Genomic DNA, 17,570 nt, shown 5'->3' with positions numbered 1-17,570 from the left:
GGGGGCAGTCAGGGGACAAGAGGCAAGGAGGCTTAGATAGGGAGTGGAGTCCTGGGGGGCAGTTAGGGGCAGGGGTCCCAGGAGGGGGCAGTCAGGGGACAAGGAACGGGGGGAGGGTTGGGGGTTCTGGGGGGGCGGGAAGTGGGAGGGGCAGGGGCGGGGCTCCTCCCGTCCTCTTTTTTGCTTGCTGAAATATGGTAACCCTAGTAGAGTAAGCTGTTGTTCCCCATGAGTAGGGGTTGGTAGACTGTGGCCCTGAGAAGTTAAGCAACACTATAAGAATGTGGGAAAGGGTGACGAATATAATAAAATATATACACTACATTATAGCTTCTGTTTAATAAAATTATACACACTAGTACATCAAAAACCTCATTAGGGTTGCAAAATTAAGCACTGAAAAGTTAGGAAATGCCAGTATTAAAGCTGCCTTTACAACCTTAATTTGGTGCCCTTATGTGTGTGCATTATGATAGTCTTTAATTACTTGATCTCATACTATTTTTTTTCAACAGGACCTCTGCTTCATTTGGTGCATAGAATGGATGGTGATCAATTAATAAGCAGCTATTCAATATTTGTTTTTCTCTCTCGTTGTTCATTATGTAGCCCAAGGCCTTATTTACTGCACACTATTCAAACCCCTGTTCTGAAGACAGAATTATTAATTTCCTCATGTGCTCAGCAGTAGAATAGCCAAGTGCTTCACTAACAATTAATTAATTTATCTTCATGACACCTCTGTGAGATGAGAGTAAAACTCTGTTTTACAGAAGGGGAACTGAGACAGAGAGCAATTAAGGCTAAAACATGTCCATTAATTTTAGGTGCCCAATATGAGAGAACGAGAAGATGATTGTTCAGTCTAAGCAGGGCTGGCTCCAGGCACCAGCCCAGCAAGCAGGTGCTTGGGGCGGCCAACGCCGAGGGGCGGCACGTCTGGATCTTCAGCAGCAATTCAGTGGCAGGTCCCTCACTCCCTCTCAGAGCGAAGGACCAGCCCCCGAAGACTGAAGCGGCGGCGGTAGAGCAGATCGCGATCGCGGCTTTTATTTATTTATTTATTTATGCATGCTGCTTGGGGCGGCAAAAACCCTGGAGCCGGCCCTTAGTCTAAGTAATATTCTATAGCACTTTTAGGTATTCAAAGCACTGCTCCTGCTAATGTCAGCTGCAGCTGTGAGTGCTCAGCATTTCTGCAAATCAGGCCCCTGGGTCTCAAGTTGGACACCCACAAATGGAAAACACACAATCACAGACCACATGTGAAAAGTTTAGTTTAAGTGACATGCTCAGCATCACACACGAATGTCGCAGCACAGGCAGGGATAAAATCCAGTTCTCCAGTGCAGCATTCAACTGCCTTAACAAGGAGACCCTCCTTTTTCTCCTGAAGTCCCCTACCTCACTCCAATACATCTATGCCTCTGCAGGGGGCAGAGTCCCCTTTAGTGTACTGCAGGGTGGTCCTGGCTGGTGCCAGCAGAATCTGAGACCTCCCAGACTACAATCAGAGGGACTGAGCCCACCTCTCTTCTCCCCTCTCCCCCCGGGGACCAGCTGGTGCATGGGGCTGCCCACCCTGTGTCCCCCACTGTCCCCTGTCATGTGCTCGAGGAGGTGAGAGCAGCCTTGCCTCCCCTACTTTTTTTTTCTCTTTGAATGGGTCCTGTGGGAGGGTGTTCCCCATCTACCCTTCACCCCTGACCTTCCTGAAATCATCATTGGGCCCCTGCCCTGCGAGCCTCCCTAGCCGCACTTGACATGCCCCCTAAGTTGGCTGAACAATATCCAGCTGGTTTGCCTCAGAACTGCACCCAGAAAATATCTGTGCACACTTGTGCTCACGCCACCTGCTTCCCTGGCCTCATGTCCGATCAAGTGGTGGGCCCTGCTGCCACCTGAGGAGGGACCCTAGTGGGCCAGTCTGTACTCTACTCCGGTTCAATGACCTGCTGTGGATATTAGTTGACAGCTCCTCTACGGAGCCATGAGCACAGGTGTGTACCTGGTGCGATTAATTAATTTAGCACCTGCCCTTTCTTCAGCAAGAGGGAGACCCTGGTGCACCTCTGTGTAGGGTGCATCAGGTTGCATCCTGTTTCAGCTTGCTGAGGTTCTGGCTGCACTTCTCCCTGAATCTCATTTATGCACACCCCATCCATGGCTCCCCAAAGTTGAGAGACTCCTTGTCAGCCTCTTGGTGCAGGCCAAGATGACGTTCCATCACTCCAGGAGGAAGAAGCTGGATGGGGGATAGGGGGCACTGCTCTACAATTGTGGGGCCTATTTCTGATTCTTTGTGAAGTCCTAGAATCATAGAATATCAGGGTTGGAAGGGACCTCAGGAGATCATCTAGTCCAACCCGCTGCTCAAAGCAGGACCAATTCCCAAGTAAATCATCCCAGCCAGGGCTTTGTCAAGCCTGACCTTAAAAACCTCTAAGGAAGGAGATTCCACCACCTCCCTAGGTAACCCATTCCAGTGCTTCACCACCCTCCTAGTAAAAAAGTTTTTCCTAATATCCAACCTAAACCTCCCCCCACTGCAACTTGAGACCATTACTCCTTGTTCTGTCATCTGGTACCACTGAGAACAGTCTAGATCCATCTTCTTTGGAACCCCCTTTCAGGTAGTTGAAAGCAGCTATCAAATCCCTCCTCATTCTTCTCTTCTGCAGACTAAACTATCCCAGTTCCCTCAACCTCTCCTCATAAGTCATGTGCTCCAGCCCCCTAATCATTTTTGTTGTCCTCCGCTGGACTCCCTCCAATTTTTCGACATCCTTGTAATCTGGGGCCCAAAACTGGACACAGTACTCCAGATGAGGCCTCACCAATGTCGAATAGAGAGGAACAATCACGTCCCTTGATCTGCTGGCAGTGCCCCTACTTATACAGCCCAAAATGCCGTTAGCCTTCTTGGCAACACTGTTGACTCATATCCAGCTTCTCGTCCACTGTAACCCCTAGGTCCTTTTCTGCAGAAAGTCATTCATCTGTGCAGAGTTCTGGGCAGTATCCACTGACTCCTTAGACTCCTTTGAAGGCCAATGGGTTCTATCAGGGTCCTACAGAAAACAGCCTTCTTCACTACACACCCCTGATTCATCCCCAGAATAGGTCCATGCTGTGCACTGAAGGAGGCCAGGGTCCTGTGGAAAAAATAGTATGTAATCATATAACTCAAGACTATCACAGGGATCGGCAACCTTTGGCACGTGGCCAGTTTGTTTACCTGCCGCGCCCGCAGGTTCGGCCGATCGCAGCTCCCACTGTCCGCAGTTCGCTGCTCCAGGCAAGCACACGGGGGGGGGGGGGGGGGGGGGGGGGGGGGGCAATTAGGGTTACACAAACAATCCTTAATTCTGGTATTTTCTAACTTCTGAATGTTTAAATTTAAAATCTTAATGTTCTAACTGGGGAGTGGGGGGTGGTATAATTTTACAAGGTTTTAAAAAAGCAAACTGGAAAAAAACAAATTGCATCCAGTGGCGGCATATTGACACCCACGAGTCATCAGCAAGGTTGGAACCTTTAGATCCACTGCCCAGACCTCTGCTACTTGAACTAACAGAGTAGCTGAGGTTGTCTTCCTCTGTGTGGACCTACAGTAGTGGGGGAGGACATGCTTTGCCAGTGGGTTTCACAGATATTTGCTGACAGCAGAGGACTGGTAAGACTGAGGAATTTGGGGTTCGATTCCAGGCTCTGGAGGGGAGTGTGTTCTACTGGGCACAGACTCTTCTTCCCCTTTTTGTCCAAGTCCCAGTTCTGTCACTTCCCCACCAGTGGCACTTATCCCAATCCCATTCTCCTCACCTAGTCAGTCGCAGTCTCCACTCATCAGACTTCTCATCCCAGTGCCAGTCTCCTTGCCCAGATAGTCCTAGTCTTCCTTGCCAGACTCTTAGTTTCTTCTTCCCCTCCCCACAGTCACAGTCTCCTTCCCTGGCCAGTCCTGGTTCCCCTTCTCATCTCAATGTCTGACATGTCTCTCTCCTCCTCCACCAGTGGCTCCCGTTCTCAACCTCCCTCCCTGGGGACCTCATCCCATCTTGGTCACCCCCCTAACTCCCCCCCCATTGCCTCACTGGCTCCTTGTCCCAATCTCTTTGCCCAGGCAGTCCAAGTTCTCCCCCTGCACTACAGTTCCTTGTCATATCTGCCTCTCACTCCTTGATCCCCATCCCCCCCACTGGTTCCTAGTCACAGTCTCCTTCCTTCCCCGCTCCCATTTCTTGTCCAATCTCACCACCAGCCAACTGGCTCCTCCTCTCACCAGGCTTCTTGTCCCAGTCTACTCCTTTCTCTCTCCCCGGATCCAGCTTTCATCCTGTCTGCATTCAACTCAGAAGGTTTCCTCCTCTGTGCTGTGTGGCTGCTACTGGAGGGGGTGGGAAGTGGTCATTTTCAAGGAGGCCAACACAGGAGGGACAGTGCCTGGTTCTGGAGTAGCTGGGAGCAATTTTAGGAAAAGTCTGGCTTCATCCTTCTAGACCTGGGCTGGAGCTTGCTCAGTTGCTCTGTGGGGATGGTGCATGTGCAGTCTGGTTAGGACTAGGAGCTGTAAGAGGATGGAGCATGCTCAGTGAGTACAGAATCCAGAGATTTTAGCTGCTGAAAATCAGAGTTTCTACTAAGCTGATGCAAACTACGATTTTCCCACCCCAGTCTTATAACTTGGTCAGATTTGGGTGGATTTTCATAAGAATGGCAAAAGGCACATCCCTGACAGTAAGGCCATACTCCTGCCAAATTTCAACTCCCTGCTTCAAAGCTTGCAGGCGCTAGAGCATTTCACATAAAGTTTGCCAGAGTTTTTAACATGGACAAAACAACATATTTTCCCAAGCCTCATTCTCAAAAATGGCTGAACTGTTTTTGATTAAATCAGCTGGAGGCAGACACCCAGTGTGGAAAATTTCAGAATAAATGTTAAAAGTGGCAAAATTATGAGCAACTGAAAACAGGGTCTTATAATGAGAAGTATGGGACAACTTTAATACAAGGCAGTGCTGCCAGATCTGCTTGTAATAAGAATTTGTGTCATGCAGGACCTTTAAACTGGTTGGCCATTTTTGTGCTGAAGTATATCATTTTTGTTGTAATTTATACTGTACAAGATACAATTCTTTGAGTAATAATATCATCTTCGCTTGCTTGCCAGTACTAGAGCAGAGGTTTGGGAATTAACCAGGGAAGGCTTTTAAAAGTTCCTTTCTTGTTAGTTTGACTTGCTAGGTAGTGAGAGGCTTTCCTGCAGCCTTAATTCAGCAGGTGGCTTTTTTTCCTCCATTATGGGGTAATCCTATAGGATAAACTGCTAAATCAAGCTTGTGATCCATTGTACAGAGCTAAGGGGTTGCAAAATCTTACCCTCGTGGGTTTAACTGTGGACACAGTTTGTGTAACTCTTATAACAGGAAAGGAATGTGCATTTTTGCCGTATCTGTAGAAGCTCTTCTTTAGAGAAGGGGAAAGGAGGAAGCAATGATTAGTGAGAGGAAACTGCTACTTAAATAGTAATAGATGGAATTTCTAGCTGAGTGGCTAGGCAGCCCCAGTTAACAGAAGCATGGCACTAGGAACAAGGAAAGTCAAGTTCTTTAAGCCTCCCTTACCAATGTTGTCATTTTATGTGTCCAGCACAACTCCTGCCTAAGGCAATGTGACACCCAGTTTTTTAATATCCTCCTCGAAAGGGGCAGAAGTCAGGGTTGTCTGTGTATGTTGTGTGAGAAGCATTATTTTAACTCTGCATTATCTACTGTTCTTAAATTTTAGACTTTTTTGTGGTTTTGCTGATTCAGAGATAATTGTTACTCTTTTAACTTTAACTCCCCAGTGTCAATGTAGAAGTTAAGTGTGCAAGAACTGAAACTAGTTAAAGATAGACATTAGTCATATGTATATTTTTTAAAGGAAAGTTTTGTAAACTAAAATGAGAGAGGGACTGGACCAAGATTTTTTTTTTTTAAATATGATTTCTGAAACACAGTTCAGTGTTATAATATAATATCAATGATCGCAAAAGCGGCACAATATACTAAAATACACAGGCTAGAATAGTCTCAGCTAGCCAGAGCACACGGATGCTATTTGTTAGTGACTCAATTGCTTGGTGATTTTCAGTAATTGTACAATATACACTCGTATTTCCCTACCATCCTCTGTACTGTGTACTCACAATGAACTTGACCATTTGAATTTCTATTTCATAAACCTGATAAAAGAAACACTTCACAAATTATTAGCCTCAAAGTAGCTAATTTGCCATTCCACTTGAATAATTGGAGGGTACTTCCTGATAACTTGGTAAAATCCTGGGCAAAAGGACATGGTGGTTGTTACTAAGTTAATAAGATGCCTCCCTCAAGTTATATTCTAAATAACACACTTCAATGGAATTGGATTTGAGTTTAGTAAAATTCTCTTGGCAAGCAGAGTATTTGTTAAAATTTCTGTGAAATGTTGTTATAGCCAAGAGAACTTGATTACAAAAATGTGGCTGGAGAAAGTATTTGCATGATTGATCAGTTTAAGCAATTTTATGAAAAAAATGTTTTGATGTGTTTTAAAACCTGAAGAACTTATGAGGCATATTTGCAAGATAACAGATGTTATAGGAGATGTGGACCTTTATGGTTTTGGTTCTGTTCTTCTCTTCATTGGATCCAGTGTGCAGGAAACCTGAAAAATTAGTGGGGCCAAGGGCAGAGCATGAGAGCTGATCATAGATAGCAGAGTATAGAATGTGCCTCTAGATTACTTACTTGCCTGGTTTATATAGTAATTGTATATGTTCAGGTTGCATCCTTTTGCTTTTGTTCCTATATTACATTTCTGTATCTCTACGGCACACATGGAAACTGACTGAAATGTACAGAGACAAGAGAGGAAACTCAAATGGGAACCAAAAGAAACTCAGCAAAACTTTTTTCATCACCTAAAGTTTTGGAATACTGCTCTACAGCCTTGCCCTGAATGTAATGGCTTGCCTGTGGGAGATGGCTTCCTTCTGCCCACATATGTAGTATTCCAGCCATGAGTCACTGGTTCTTAGCATCCGTTCCCAACTACTCGTTTCACTTCTACAAATGGGCATCAGAGCTGGTAAATGATATTCTCTTACTTGGCCACAGGCATTTGAAATATCCCTGTAGTGATTGTACAGAGCCTACTTTTTGCAACCTACCTCTACTAGAAATTCTTCCATCTTGGTTACTACACCCCCACCTGTGAGCTATGCGCTAATATGTCACACAAGCCAAAGAGAATTGCTGTACTTGCTGTACTTCAGGTAACTAAAGGTAAGTAAATTCACCATCTGGAGTGAAACACCCTTTTAGTTTGGCCAGGATCTTAGCAGCTGTCAGCATACTGGTGACTCTGACATAGCAGGGCTTCCCTCCCATTCAACACCGATGCTTGGATCTACATTTCTGAATCAAGAGCCTCAACTCTTAATAAAGGCATACCTAGGTGGTTATTGCCAGTGTGATGTCAGTGTCCTAGGTTGGTAGATGACATGTTAAACGGTGACACTAAGAATTTGACCTATCAAGGAAAACAAGCTATTTATCAAGCAGCTAGAAACTAGGGTGCTTCAGTTTTCTTTTTGGGGGCCTCTTCCCATTATTGCTTGTTCCACTTCCTCTTCCATTATTGAAGTGGAACAAGCAATAATTTGCTCCAGTCATGAGTCCCAACTTTCCTTCTCTATTTTGTATAACTTAGTTACTTGCTCACCTCTACATCTTCAGTCTTGTCTTTATTACCCACAACTAATGAAAAATTACTTCTTTTCTGTTCTCTCTCTAGGATACGGAGCATTCTTCTGTTGTAATTACAAATGTGTTGCTCAATTTATTCTTTTCCAGTTAATGTGACAGTTTGTCCATGTGGTTGAGTTCTGCTAGTTCATTTTATAACACATTTTGTTTGCGTTTGTCTCCTGTAGGTGCTGCTTGTGATAAGGCAGCTTATAGCAAATGCCTTGTTTCATTTTATTGTCTCTAATGTATCCCCAATGATTCCACCCTGCTCATCATTCAAATCTCCCAATCTGGTGCTTACAAACTATACTCTGCATCTAAAACTACTTGCCCCTTTCATCTATCTCCGTTTTTAATGAGAATTGTATAGCCCCCTGAGTTGACCTTTGATTTTCATACTTCTTTTGCTCCCACATTTGTATACCAATCCTAAAATGTTTGAAATGGCCTTTGTGTAAAGTATTCTATTCCCTTATATTCTTTAGCAAGATGTCTCTGTAGAGAATTCTTTAAAAACTCCCCCTGAGTTTTCCCTATAACATTTTCTTGTATATCTCAGCAGGGGTGCTGGAACAATTTGTATAGTGGGGGTGCTGAGAGCCACTGAACAAACTGCAAGCCCTGTATATAACGGAAACCACTTCAAGCCAGGGGGGTGCAGCAGCACCTATGTATCTCAGTGTTTAATACTCCTTTCCTGTCCATAATTGACTTGCTGTACCTGATGCTTGCTTGCTCTCTGCTAGCTTCTTTATAAAAACTTCCTCTATAGGATAGCTAGTTTTAATACACTGTTCCCTCACTGCTCTGTCTCTTTATACTTATTGCATTCATGACTCTTCTATTAAGATTTAGTCGATCTAATAATGTAAGGCCTATCTATTCCAAGGAGATCTCCAGGACTCTCAAACTTAAAACCTTCTGTTATACATAGAGAAGCAGAGATGATTAAAATAGGGTTAGCGTAGTATTCACAGTGACGGTTACAACTGACTATCTGGTTGGTTAAAGTTATGTTGTATATTTTGTCACTGAAAAATGCACATTTCTGTGGTTGTATCATGTTTACATGGCAACTTTGTCATGCAGATTGAGACAAATCTCCCTTTGCATTCAGTCATTCTGGAAATGTCTGACACAAGGTCTGTGAGATGAAAAGCAAATTGTTAATCTGAAAGCAGTCCACTGTAAAATAACTAAAAGCTCAGGATCATATGGTTGTACCAAGCTTAAATAGTCTAGCTGCACATTTCTCTCTCAGTCAGTACCATCAGCATGCTGTGGTGTCATAAACACAGGACTATTACTTCATTGCTGGAGCAAGCAAAAGGAGAAAATAGGCTCTGAAGGGAAAACCTTTGGTAAAGGGACACAGTCAGCTTGAGATCTAGTCAGTTTGTAAAAGAGTTGCAAGTAGTTCATTGTAGTCACCTGCCTGTGGATTCTGCCTGCCAGTTTTGTGGCTTAAACAGTCGCATTCCTAACTTGCAGTTTTCCTTCTTCCCCATTCTCTGTGCAAGATGCAAAGGAAAGGGGAAACCGTGATGATGACTATATAAAAAATCTTGTGAAATACACAAAGGAAATAACTTTTTCCCTTATTGTTTTGTCATAATAATCTTCGCGGCTACCTATAAAATAGTACATATAAAATTTTCAGTCAGATTGATTTATTTGTTTTTTAGTTAGTAGTGTCAGTGGAAACAAATATATTCAGTAATAAACTTGCATTTCATACTTTTTCTGCTGTCCTTGTTTTGTGTTCATTCTACTTTAGAGCAAAAGTAATGTAATGATCCAAATACTTGTAGACAATCAGTGTTTGCTCCTATTTCAGCCTCCTATGTTTCTTTCTAGTATAGAGGAATTTTTGCCACCTGTAATTCAGTGAAGTCTCTAATCATCAATCAGCAGGATTGTATTCTGTTATCTATACATATTATGAAATCTGTGGAATACTCTGTTTTTCGTTAGCACTGGCCGTTTTCCCTTCTTCCTTGAATTCTCTGCTGAGGCACAAGACACTAGCAGAAAATCAATTTTTTTATAATTTTCCTGCAGGCAGGGTATCAGCGAGGCTTTTCATTTGACAGCCAAACTGGGGGTTGTTTTTTGAAGAAGACAGGTGTTCCTTTTAGTAATGTCACCTTCCATTGCTCAAATGTCTGGATTTTCTTTCGAGAATCAGACTGAAAATTCTGTTGTGTGCTTGTTTATGGGGGAAATGTCCTCTAAAGTACGTACTAGAGTAAAAGATTGGTCTCTTCTGTGTCCCATCCTTCCTTTCCAAATATAATAGTGCCTGTTTTAGGCTCTTAAAATAACATTCTCTGATTGAAGTTGAGTTTTAGAGTAGTTTTTTTTTTTTTTTTTCAACCTTAGAAGCAGTAGTTTGCTGACTGTGGAATATGATACTTAAAGCCAGAGACATTAACTATTGCTCTTTGGAGGTCACCTTTTCAACCCATGGGACGTTAATTTTCCTTATATACAGAAAATTCCAGGCTAACTTTTAATTAAATATGTTTTAAGCACATTTTCCTCTAAATGTACTACAGCTTTTTACCCTTTATCCTTGCTATTTAGCTAAATCTGTATATTATTATCAACTTGCTTTGCAAGCTACCTTCAGACCACTTCCATATTTTGAAATCCATTCATCTGTTATAAATTTGTCATAATTTTTTTGCTATCTTTGCTGGTCATCAGCTGTGTGTTTTAAACCAAGGTTGTCAGGGAGCGTGGGGAGGAAACCATATCTTCCAATCTTTCTTTGGAAGTGAAATTATAATAAACATGACTTCACAATCCTGTTTCATGCCAGCAGACTGATGTCATTTAAGCATTATAATTTCAATGTCAGACCAAGCCAAAGGAGAAGCTGCATTATGGGTGAAGGAAAGTTAGTTTATTCAAACTCTAATATATTCAAACCTTAGGTGCAAAAACTTCACAGCATTGTTCAAGGATGGCTCTTGGCTTACCTACACTCTTTCAATATTTAATGTTTAGGTATTTTGTGTGTGAGTGTGTGTGTGTAATTTCATGTAAATAACTTTTTAATTACTACTTTACAGTAAAATTTGCAATTTCTGTTATGGGACTTAGGGTGGCTGGGGGACAAATTGTAAGCTTTTTGGAGCAGGGACCATGTGTTGTGTGTTTTGTAGCAGGCCTAGATCAGGGGTTCTCAACCTTTTTCCTTCTGAGCCGCCCCCCCCTTCACCCCCAAACATGCTATAAAAACTCCACAGCTCATAACTAATGTTTTTCTGCATATAAGAGCCAGAGGGGACCCTGCAAAGCTAAGTCACCATGCCACATGGGACCCTGCAAAGCTAAGTTGCTAAGGCTTCGGGTGGTGGGCCTTGGTGGGCCTTGGTGGTGGGCCATGTGGTGGGGCTTTGGTTTTCTGCCTTTGGCCCCAACAAGTCTAATACCAACCCTGCTTGGTGGATCCCCTGAAATCTGTTTGCAGCCCCCCAGGGGACCCCGGACTCCTGGTTGCGAACCACTGGCCTAGACAATGGGTGTTTCATCCTACTTTGGAGCCTAGATGCTACTGCATTACAAATAACTTCGGGCAGAAGTTGTCAGAGCAGCTCCCAATGAGAATGCAAATAACTTCTAATATTTAATGTGTGTGTAGGATGAAGAGCTGTCCATTACCATTCACTAACAGAGGAGGCCTGGCTGACAAGACTGTAAAATAAATGTTCCTTCTTTGCCCCCTTCCCCAGTAAGCCAGCTTATTAGAAGGGGCGCTCTAAGCCAGTGGTTCTCAAAGCTGGTCCGCTGCTTGTTCAGGGAAAGCCCCTGGAGGGCTGGGCCAGTTTGTTTACCTGCCCCGTCCGCAAGTTTGGCCAGTTGTGGCTCCCAGTGGCCGCAGTTCGCCGCTCCATAAGAACATAAGAACGGCCGTACCAGGTCAGACCCAAGGTCCATCTAGCCCAGTATCCTGTCTACCGACAGTGGCCAATGCCAGGTGCCCCAGAGGGAGTGAACCTAACAGGCAATGATCAAGTGATCTCTCTCTCCTGCCATCCATCTCCACCCTCTGACAAACAGAGGCTAGGGACACCATTCCTTACCCATCCTGGCTAATAGCCATTAATGGACTTAACCACCATGAGTTTATCCAGTTCTCTTTTAAACGCTGTTATAGTCCTAGCCTTCACAACCTCCTCAGCAGCACGGGCCGAGGGATGTGCTGGCCGCCCTTCCCGCAGCCCCCATTGGCCTGGAGCGGCGAACCGTGGCCAGTGGGAGCCGCGATCGGCCAAACCTGTGGACACGGCAGGTAAACAAACCGGCCCGGCCCACCAGGGGCTTTTCCTGAACAAGCAGTGGACCGGCTTTGAGAACCATTGATCTAAGCCCTATCACAGGTGGGGGAGAGCAAGCATTGCTTGAACCTACTAGGTATCTGGGAGGTGGCAGTGTCTGCAAAGCAAGACACAGCAAAGATTTTTAGTGCTCAGTTTCCAAGGAAGCTAGAATGCAGAGGGAGGAGGAAGGGGACAGAGAGTTTTCCTTGATCTCAAGCCCAGCGCATTCTTCCTAGTCACAACTGCTGCAGTTGCTGCTTAGGAGCATTGCGTTCAGGCACCTGTTCCACCACACATTGTCAGATACATGCTCACAAGCCCCTCCCTTGATTTGATTTTTGAGGGAGGGGAGTTGAAAAACTGCAACTTTTATCTAAAAATGAAGTCGCTGTTAATGCTTACAGAAATATATCTGACTGGAGTTTGCAGTCCTATGCTATTAATATTAAAGTCTGATTCTGTTCTGGAAAGTAATTATAAAAATGGCACTTTGGGATTTCATGCTTAATGTTTCTATGAGACTTGTAGATCAAACATGCTAAGTAAATAATATACCCTTTCTAACCTGTCAGATTCAACCTAGGAACTGAAAATCAAGCTGGGTTCTCTGTTTCTAATCTTTGGTCATCATTGTCAGTATTTAACATTTTTGCAGGCTAGATTCTGTCCTCTGCTACCAGGTGTAATTTCCTAATCAATTAAGAATGAAATAAAACCATACAGTTGAAAATATTTAATTAAAATAACAATTCTGCAAAAAGCTGTTTGTGAATATCAGTTTGATTGACTGATAAAAACAAGTTATACTTAGCCATGTTTACACACACTCTGCATTCCAGTGTGAATACTAAGGTCACAGGCTCAAAATGTTGATGAAAGTGAGTTTTAAAGGCATATTTTCACCAGCATACTTTCATGCCAAGAGTCACAAACCTGGTTGTAAATTATGCTCATCAAATCAATGAACAGAATCTATATTGTGTGACCAGTCGTAACTTGAATTTTTGAATAGTGAGCCATTTAGTAAATAAAATGCATGAAAAAGTTTGTTGAATAATTGTGACTAGAAAATTGCTGTGTGCAGCCCAGGGTGGATTGATTTAAATCAAATCTTGCTTTACATTTGTACTTCATAGCTATTTTCAGAAACAAAGGTTGATTCTCATTTGGTTTATAATTATTCAGACATATAGATTTGCAACTAAATATAGATCTTACACTAAATTGGTACTTCTTTTTGCTAACCAGGAGGATGCACACTATATCAAGCAATTATATAGCTTAATATTTTATTCAGATGCTTAACTTTCACAATTTTATTGTGTTAAAAGATGGTGAATGACACATTCATTATTTACTAGATAATGACTAAATTTTTTACTCATGATTTATGCTAAGCTGTATTTGATAGAAACTGAAATTCAATCAAAATGCAAAACAGCATTTTGATTTTTTTATTAAGTAAAACTACCTTAAATCTGCTGGATACAGAAGGGGAAAAGTGTTTATCAAAGCATATTTTGTGTTTAAAACTGATTTATTAAATAAAGGAAGTATTTGTTAGTAAACTGAACTGATTTGTTTCTGGTTGCCATGTCCTTCAAGATTTTAGAACTAGTAGATCTAATCCTCTCATATCTAGTTTTTATTCATAGATTAGAAAAGGAAAACAAACTTTCCTGCTTTCTCAGCTCCAAATTGCTTTCTCAACTTTAAATGAATTAAATATTAAACTGAAATAGTTGAATAAACTGAAATGAAGAAAATATTCTCTCTGTGCCTGCAGAAGAGGCTACTGCTGCCACAAGCTTGTTGAGCATTTAGGTAAATTCTGGTTTCTGGTGCGTAGCTTCTAGTAGGTCAGTGGTTTGACTTTCTTTAAAATTTTGCCAGCAAACGTGTTCTGTTGAATATTTTTTTTATTTAATTTGAGATTTTAATAGATTATAGTAAATTTAGGTATTAATATAGATGTAATTTTAAAATAGTTAATTTTAAAAAGAAAAATGTATTTTCTTTAAATTAAGAAATCCAATTTAAAATAAAAAACTGATTTTAAATTAAAAATATAATTTTTAAAAAATAATTTAATTTTATTCCCATCGTGCAATCTTTCTTCAAAGAGAAAGAAGCGAAATGCATTCAGTAAGTTATCTGTTACAAATTATTCACCCAACTGTAATAACAATGATTACCTCAGCCTAGGGCATTTCCTGCAAAATTTTAAATGACCATCTGAGGTTAATGGTCCTCTGTTTTTCTTCAAGTTGTCATCTCCAAAAGAGTAGGTTAAGTTTGAATCCTAACCTTAATATAGTGCATGTCACTGAGATATTTGCTACTTATTCTATACTGGTATGTGATTCATTTTAAAGTCAGTTTATTGCTCTTTTCATAATTTTGAAATGGAATAGATGCAGATTTTAAATGTGGGTTATGATCATGAAATGCTTACACTGTTTCTGTCTTATTTGTTATCTAGAGCAGAGGTGGGCAAACTACGGCCCGTGGGCCACATCTGGCCCGTGGAACCGTCCTGACCGGCCCCCGAGCTCCTGGCCCGGGAGGCTAGCCACTGGCCCCTCCCCCACTATCCTCCCTCCCCCGCAGCCTCAGCTTGCTGGCTCCGGCACAATGCTCTGGGTGGTGGGGCTGTGAGTTCCTGGAGCAGCACAGCTGCAGATCCAGGCCTGACCCGGTGCTCTGAGCTGCGTGGTGGCGGCGGCGGCGTGGCCCAGCTCCAGCCAGGCGGCGTGGCTGTAGCACTGCCAGCCACCGGTGCTCCAGGCAGCCCGGTAAGGGGGCAGGGAGCATGGGAGCTTGGATAGAGGGCAGGGGAGTTCGGGGTGGTGCTCAGGGGGCTAGGGTGTGGATAGGGGTCGGGGGAGGAACAGGGGGTTGAATGGGGGCAGGAGTCCCGGGGGGGGCAGTCAGGAAGGAGGGGGTGTTGGATGGGGCAGGGAACAGGGGGGCAGGAGTCTCGGGGGGGGAGGCAGATAGGAGGTGGGGGCCGAGCCACGACCCTCTCCCCTAATCAGCCCTCCATACAATTTACAAAACCCGATGTGGCCCTCAGGCCAAAAAGTTTGTCCGCCCATGATCTAGAGAAACAAGGTGAATGAGGAAATATCTTTTATTGGACCAACTTCTGTTGGGGAAGACATGCACTTTTGAGCTTATGCAGACCTTTTCTTTATTGGACCAGCAGACGTTAGTCCAATTAAAGATACTACCTCACCCACCTTGTCTCTCTAATATCCAGGAACGAACACATCTAAAACAACATTACATGCAACAATGGAAGTTATTTGAGATCTAATAGTTTGGGGGAGGGGGTTTGTTCCCTCTATTACTATTTTAGTATGAAAACAGTCTCTGTAGTTTACATTGTGGTGACTGTATGTTCCAACTGGAAAAAGAGACTTTGACCAGATATACAGAGTTTTTGTTCCAATTTAACTATATTGATTTAGAAACTAATTTTGTTTCAATTGGTGTCACCCCCTGTATGACAGTTAAGAAAATGAAAAGGTAGAATTTGCAGAATACAGTATAGCAAATTGCAACAAGGCTCTAAAATTGTGGGATCCCAAATCAAGCAAAGCCCCGACCTCCTCCCTGAAAACTGTCAATGTGACATTTCAGACTTATGTAATATTTGATGCAGCCCTGTTCACAAAAGTGCACTTAGGTGAGTTTTAGTGATTAAATGTATGGACATGTGCACTCACTCTCTTTCTCTTTGAAAAAAAATCAAAAACAGCATGAGGGATTTAGTTCAAACTTTACACCCCTCTTCCCCCCGCCCCTCCAAATCTTTTCCTTAGACACCAAACCTAGATAGGGTGGCTAGATGTCCAAATTGTATAGGGACAGTCCTGATTTTGGGGTCTTTTTTTTTTTTTTTTTATGTAGGCTCCTATTACCTCCCACCCAATCCCAATTTTTCACATTCACTGTCTGGTCACCCTAGAAAATTTCAGACCTAAAGGTTAATGTTGCAGGAAGATTAAGCACCTGAGATTTGGGAGAGGGGGGTGTTATAAAGGTGAACAAAAGTGCCCATAACTTTAGAACAAGCTAATAGACACCTGCTACAATCACATTAAATTTCTACTATGAAATCTCCTCACCTACTATTTTTATAATTTATTTAATTGTATATGGTTTAACAGACGTGTCTTGAAGTTTCCGTTTCTGTTATGTAGCTCTCCCTAGTAAGCAGTAGCATTCCTTAAAGGCCAGAATCTGCAGCCTTTACATTGAGTAGTAGTTACATGCAAAAATAGTCCTACTGGAGTCAAAGAGCTTACTACATTGAAGCCATTGAACTGTTCATGTGAATGAGTTTTCTGCAGTGTGAGGGGGTGCTAAATCAGGCTGTTGGGTGCCCTTCTCTTCTGTAGCAGTGCTACTATTCGGTAACAAGGTGAGTAGCTGTTGGTGGTTAATGGCTAAAATGTGGTTTGTAATTTGAGCTTGGTGTTCGCCTCTTTTTCTCTCCAGAATTGGAAGGCTTTTTGATGGCACGGAGCCCATTGTTTTGGACAGTCTCAAGCAGCACTATTTCATTGACAGAGATGGGCAAATGTTCAGATATATCTTGAATTTTCTACGAACATCAAAACTCCTAATTCCTGATGATTTCAAGGTGAGATTTTAAGTGACTTAAGTGTGTTTGAAATTATTCTGCAAATGTCTCGCCTCCTCAGAGGAGATAATTTGGGAGTGTAATTAAAATAGTCTATGAGGCAGGAGTGGGTTTTGGAGCATTTGACAATGCTTTTAGTCACTTGGCAGAAGTAAGCTTTGTCTCACTAAAGTGACATCTGTTGGCCTTTTCTTGAACGGTATTAATGCTAAATGTTGCCTTCCTGACCGTAGCATAGTATGCATGCTTATGCATTAAACTATATGACCTCTGCAGAGGGTTCCCCATCAATTCTCCTTCTTCTCCTTCAATTAAAAGGACTCTGTCCTGTGATCACAGGCTGACACTGGAAGAGTGATGCGAGTCCTGACAGCCAAAAGTAAATAACGTTAAAATGTGTATCATGGATGAACTGCAGAGTTTCATTTTCCCTTAACCCCTGAGAGAGACACATGTGACTCGTTCTTAGTGTCTTAGCTGAGAAATCAAGGGTGAATTCTTGCAACTTCGTTATCTAAGCCAGATATTTATCAGTCTGGACTAAGCTCTTTTTGAGAGAGAGAGAGAGAGAGAGAAAGATCTTTTAATGAAAACTGTGAAAATCTTAGAACTTCCTGTGGGGGGAAGGGAGGGAAGAGAAGGGTTGTCAGTGAAATGCAAGCTGGAGGCCACAGATCAGCTCAGAAGGAATCTTTATCATCCTTTCTCCCTGTGAATGTACATCTGAGTATGCAGTGTGTCCCGCCATTAGTTTACATAAGGAGGCATGACATTAGGATGGGATAGGAAAGGTAACATGGAAGGCAGTTTAGA

General features: G+C 42.7%; 1 protein-coding gene across 4 annotated transcripts in view; it reads left to right on the top strand.

Moving 5' to 3' along the window:
- The window catches only part of KCTD1 (potassium channel tetramerization domain containing 1), a 140,966-nt gene that overhangs the window by 111,529 nt on the left and 11,867 nt on the right, over positions 1-17,570 (top strand). For all 4 annotated transcript variants that reach the window (XM_034762804.1, XM_034762806.1, XM_034762807.1 and 1 more), the window contains exon 3: positions 16,613-16,757. In XM_034762804.1, coding sequence (XP_034618695.1) covers positions 16,613-16,757 — 145 coding nt within the window. The remainder of the gene's footprint in view (positions 1-16,612; positions 16,758-17,570) is intronic.

This window comes from Trachemys scripta, chromosome 2 (genome assembly GCF_013100865.1).
Source record: "Trachemys scripta elegans isolate TJP31775 chromosome 2, CAS_Tse_1.0, whole genome shotgun sequence".
Classification (NCBI taxonomy): Eukaryota; Metazoa; Chordata; order Testudines; family Emydidae; genus Trachemys; species Trachemys scripta.
The sequence above is the reverse complement of the archived record's forward strand: the minus strand, read 5'-3'. Positions and strand labels throughout refer to the sequence as shown.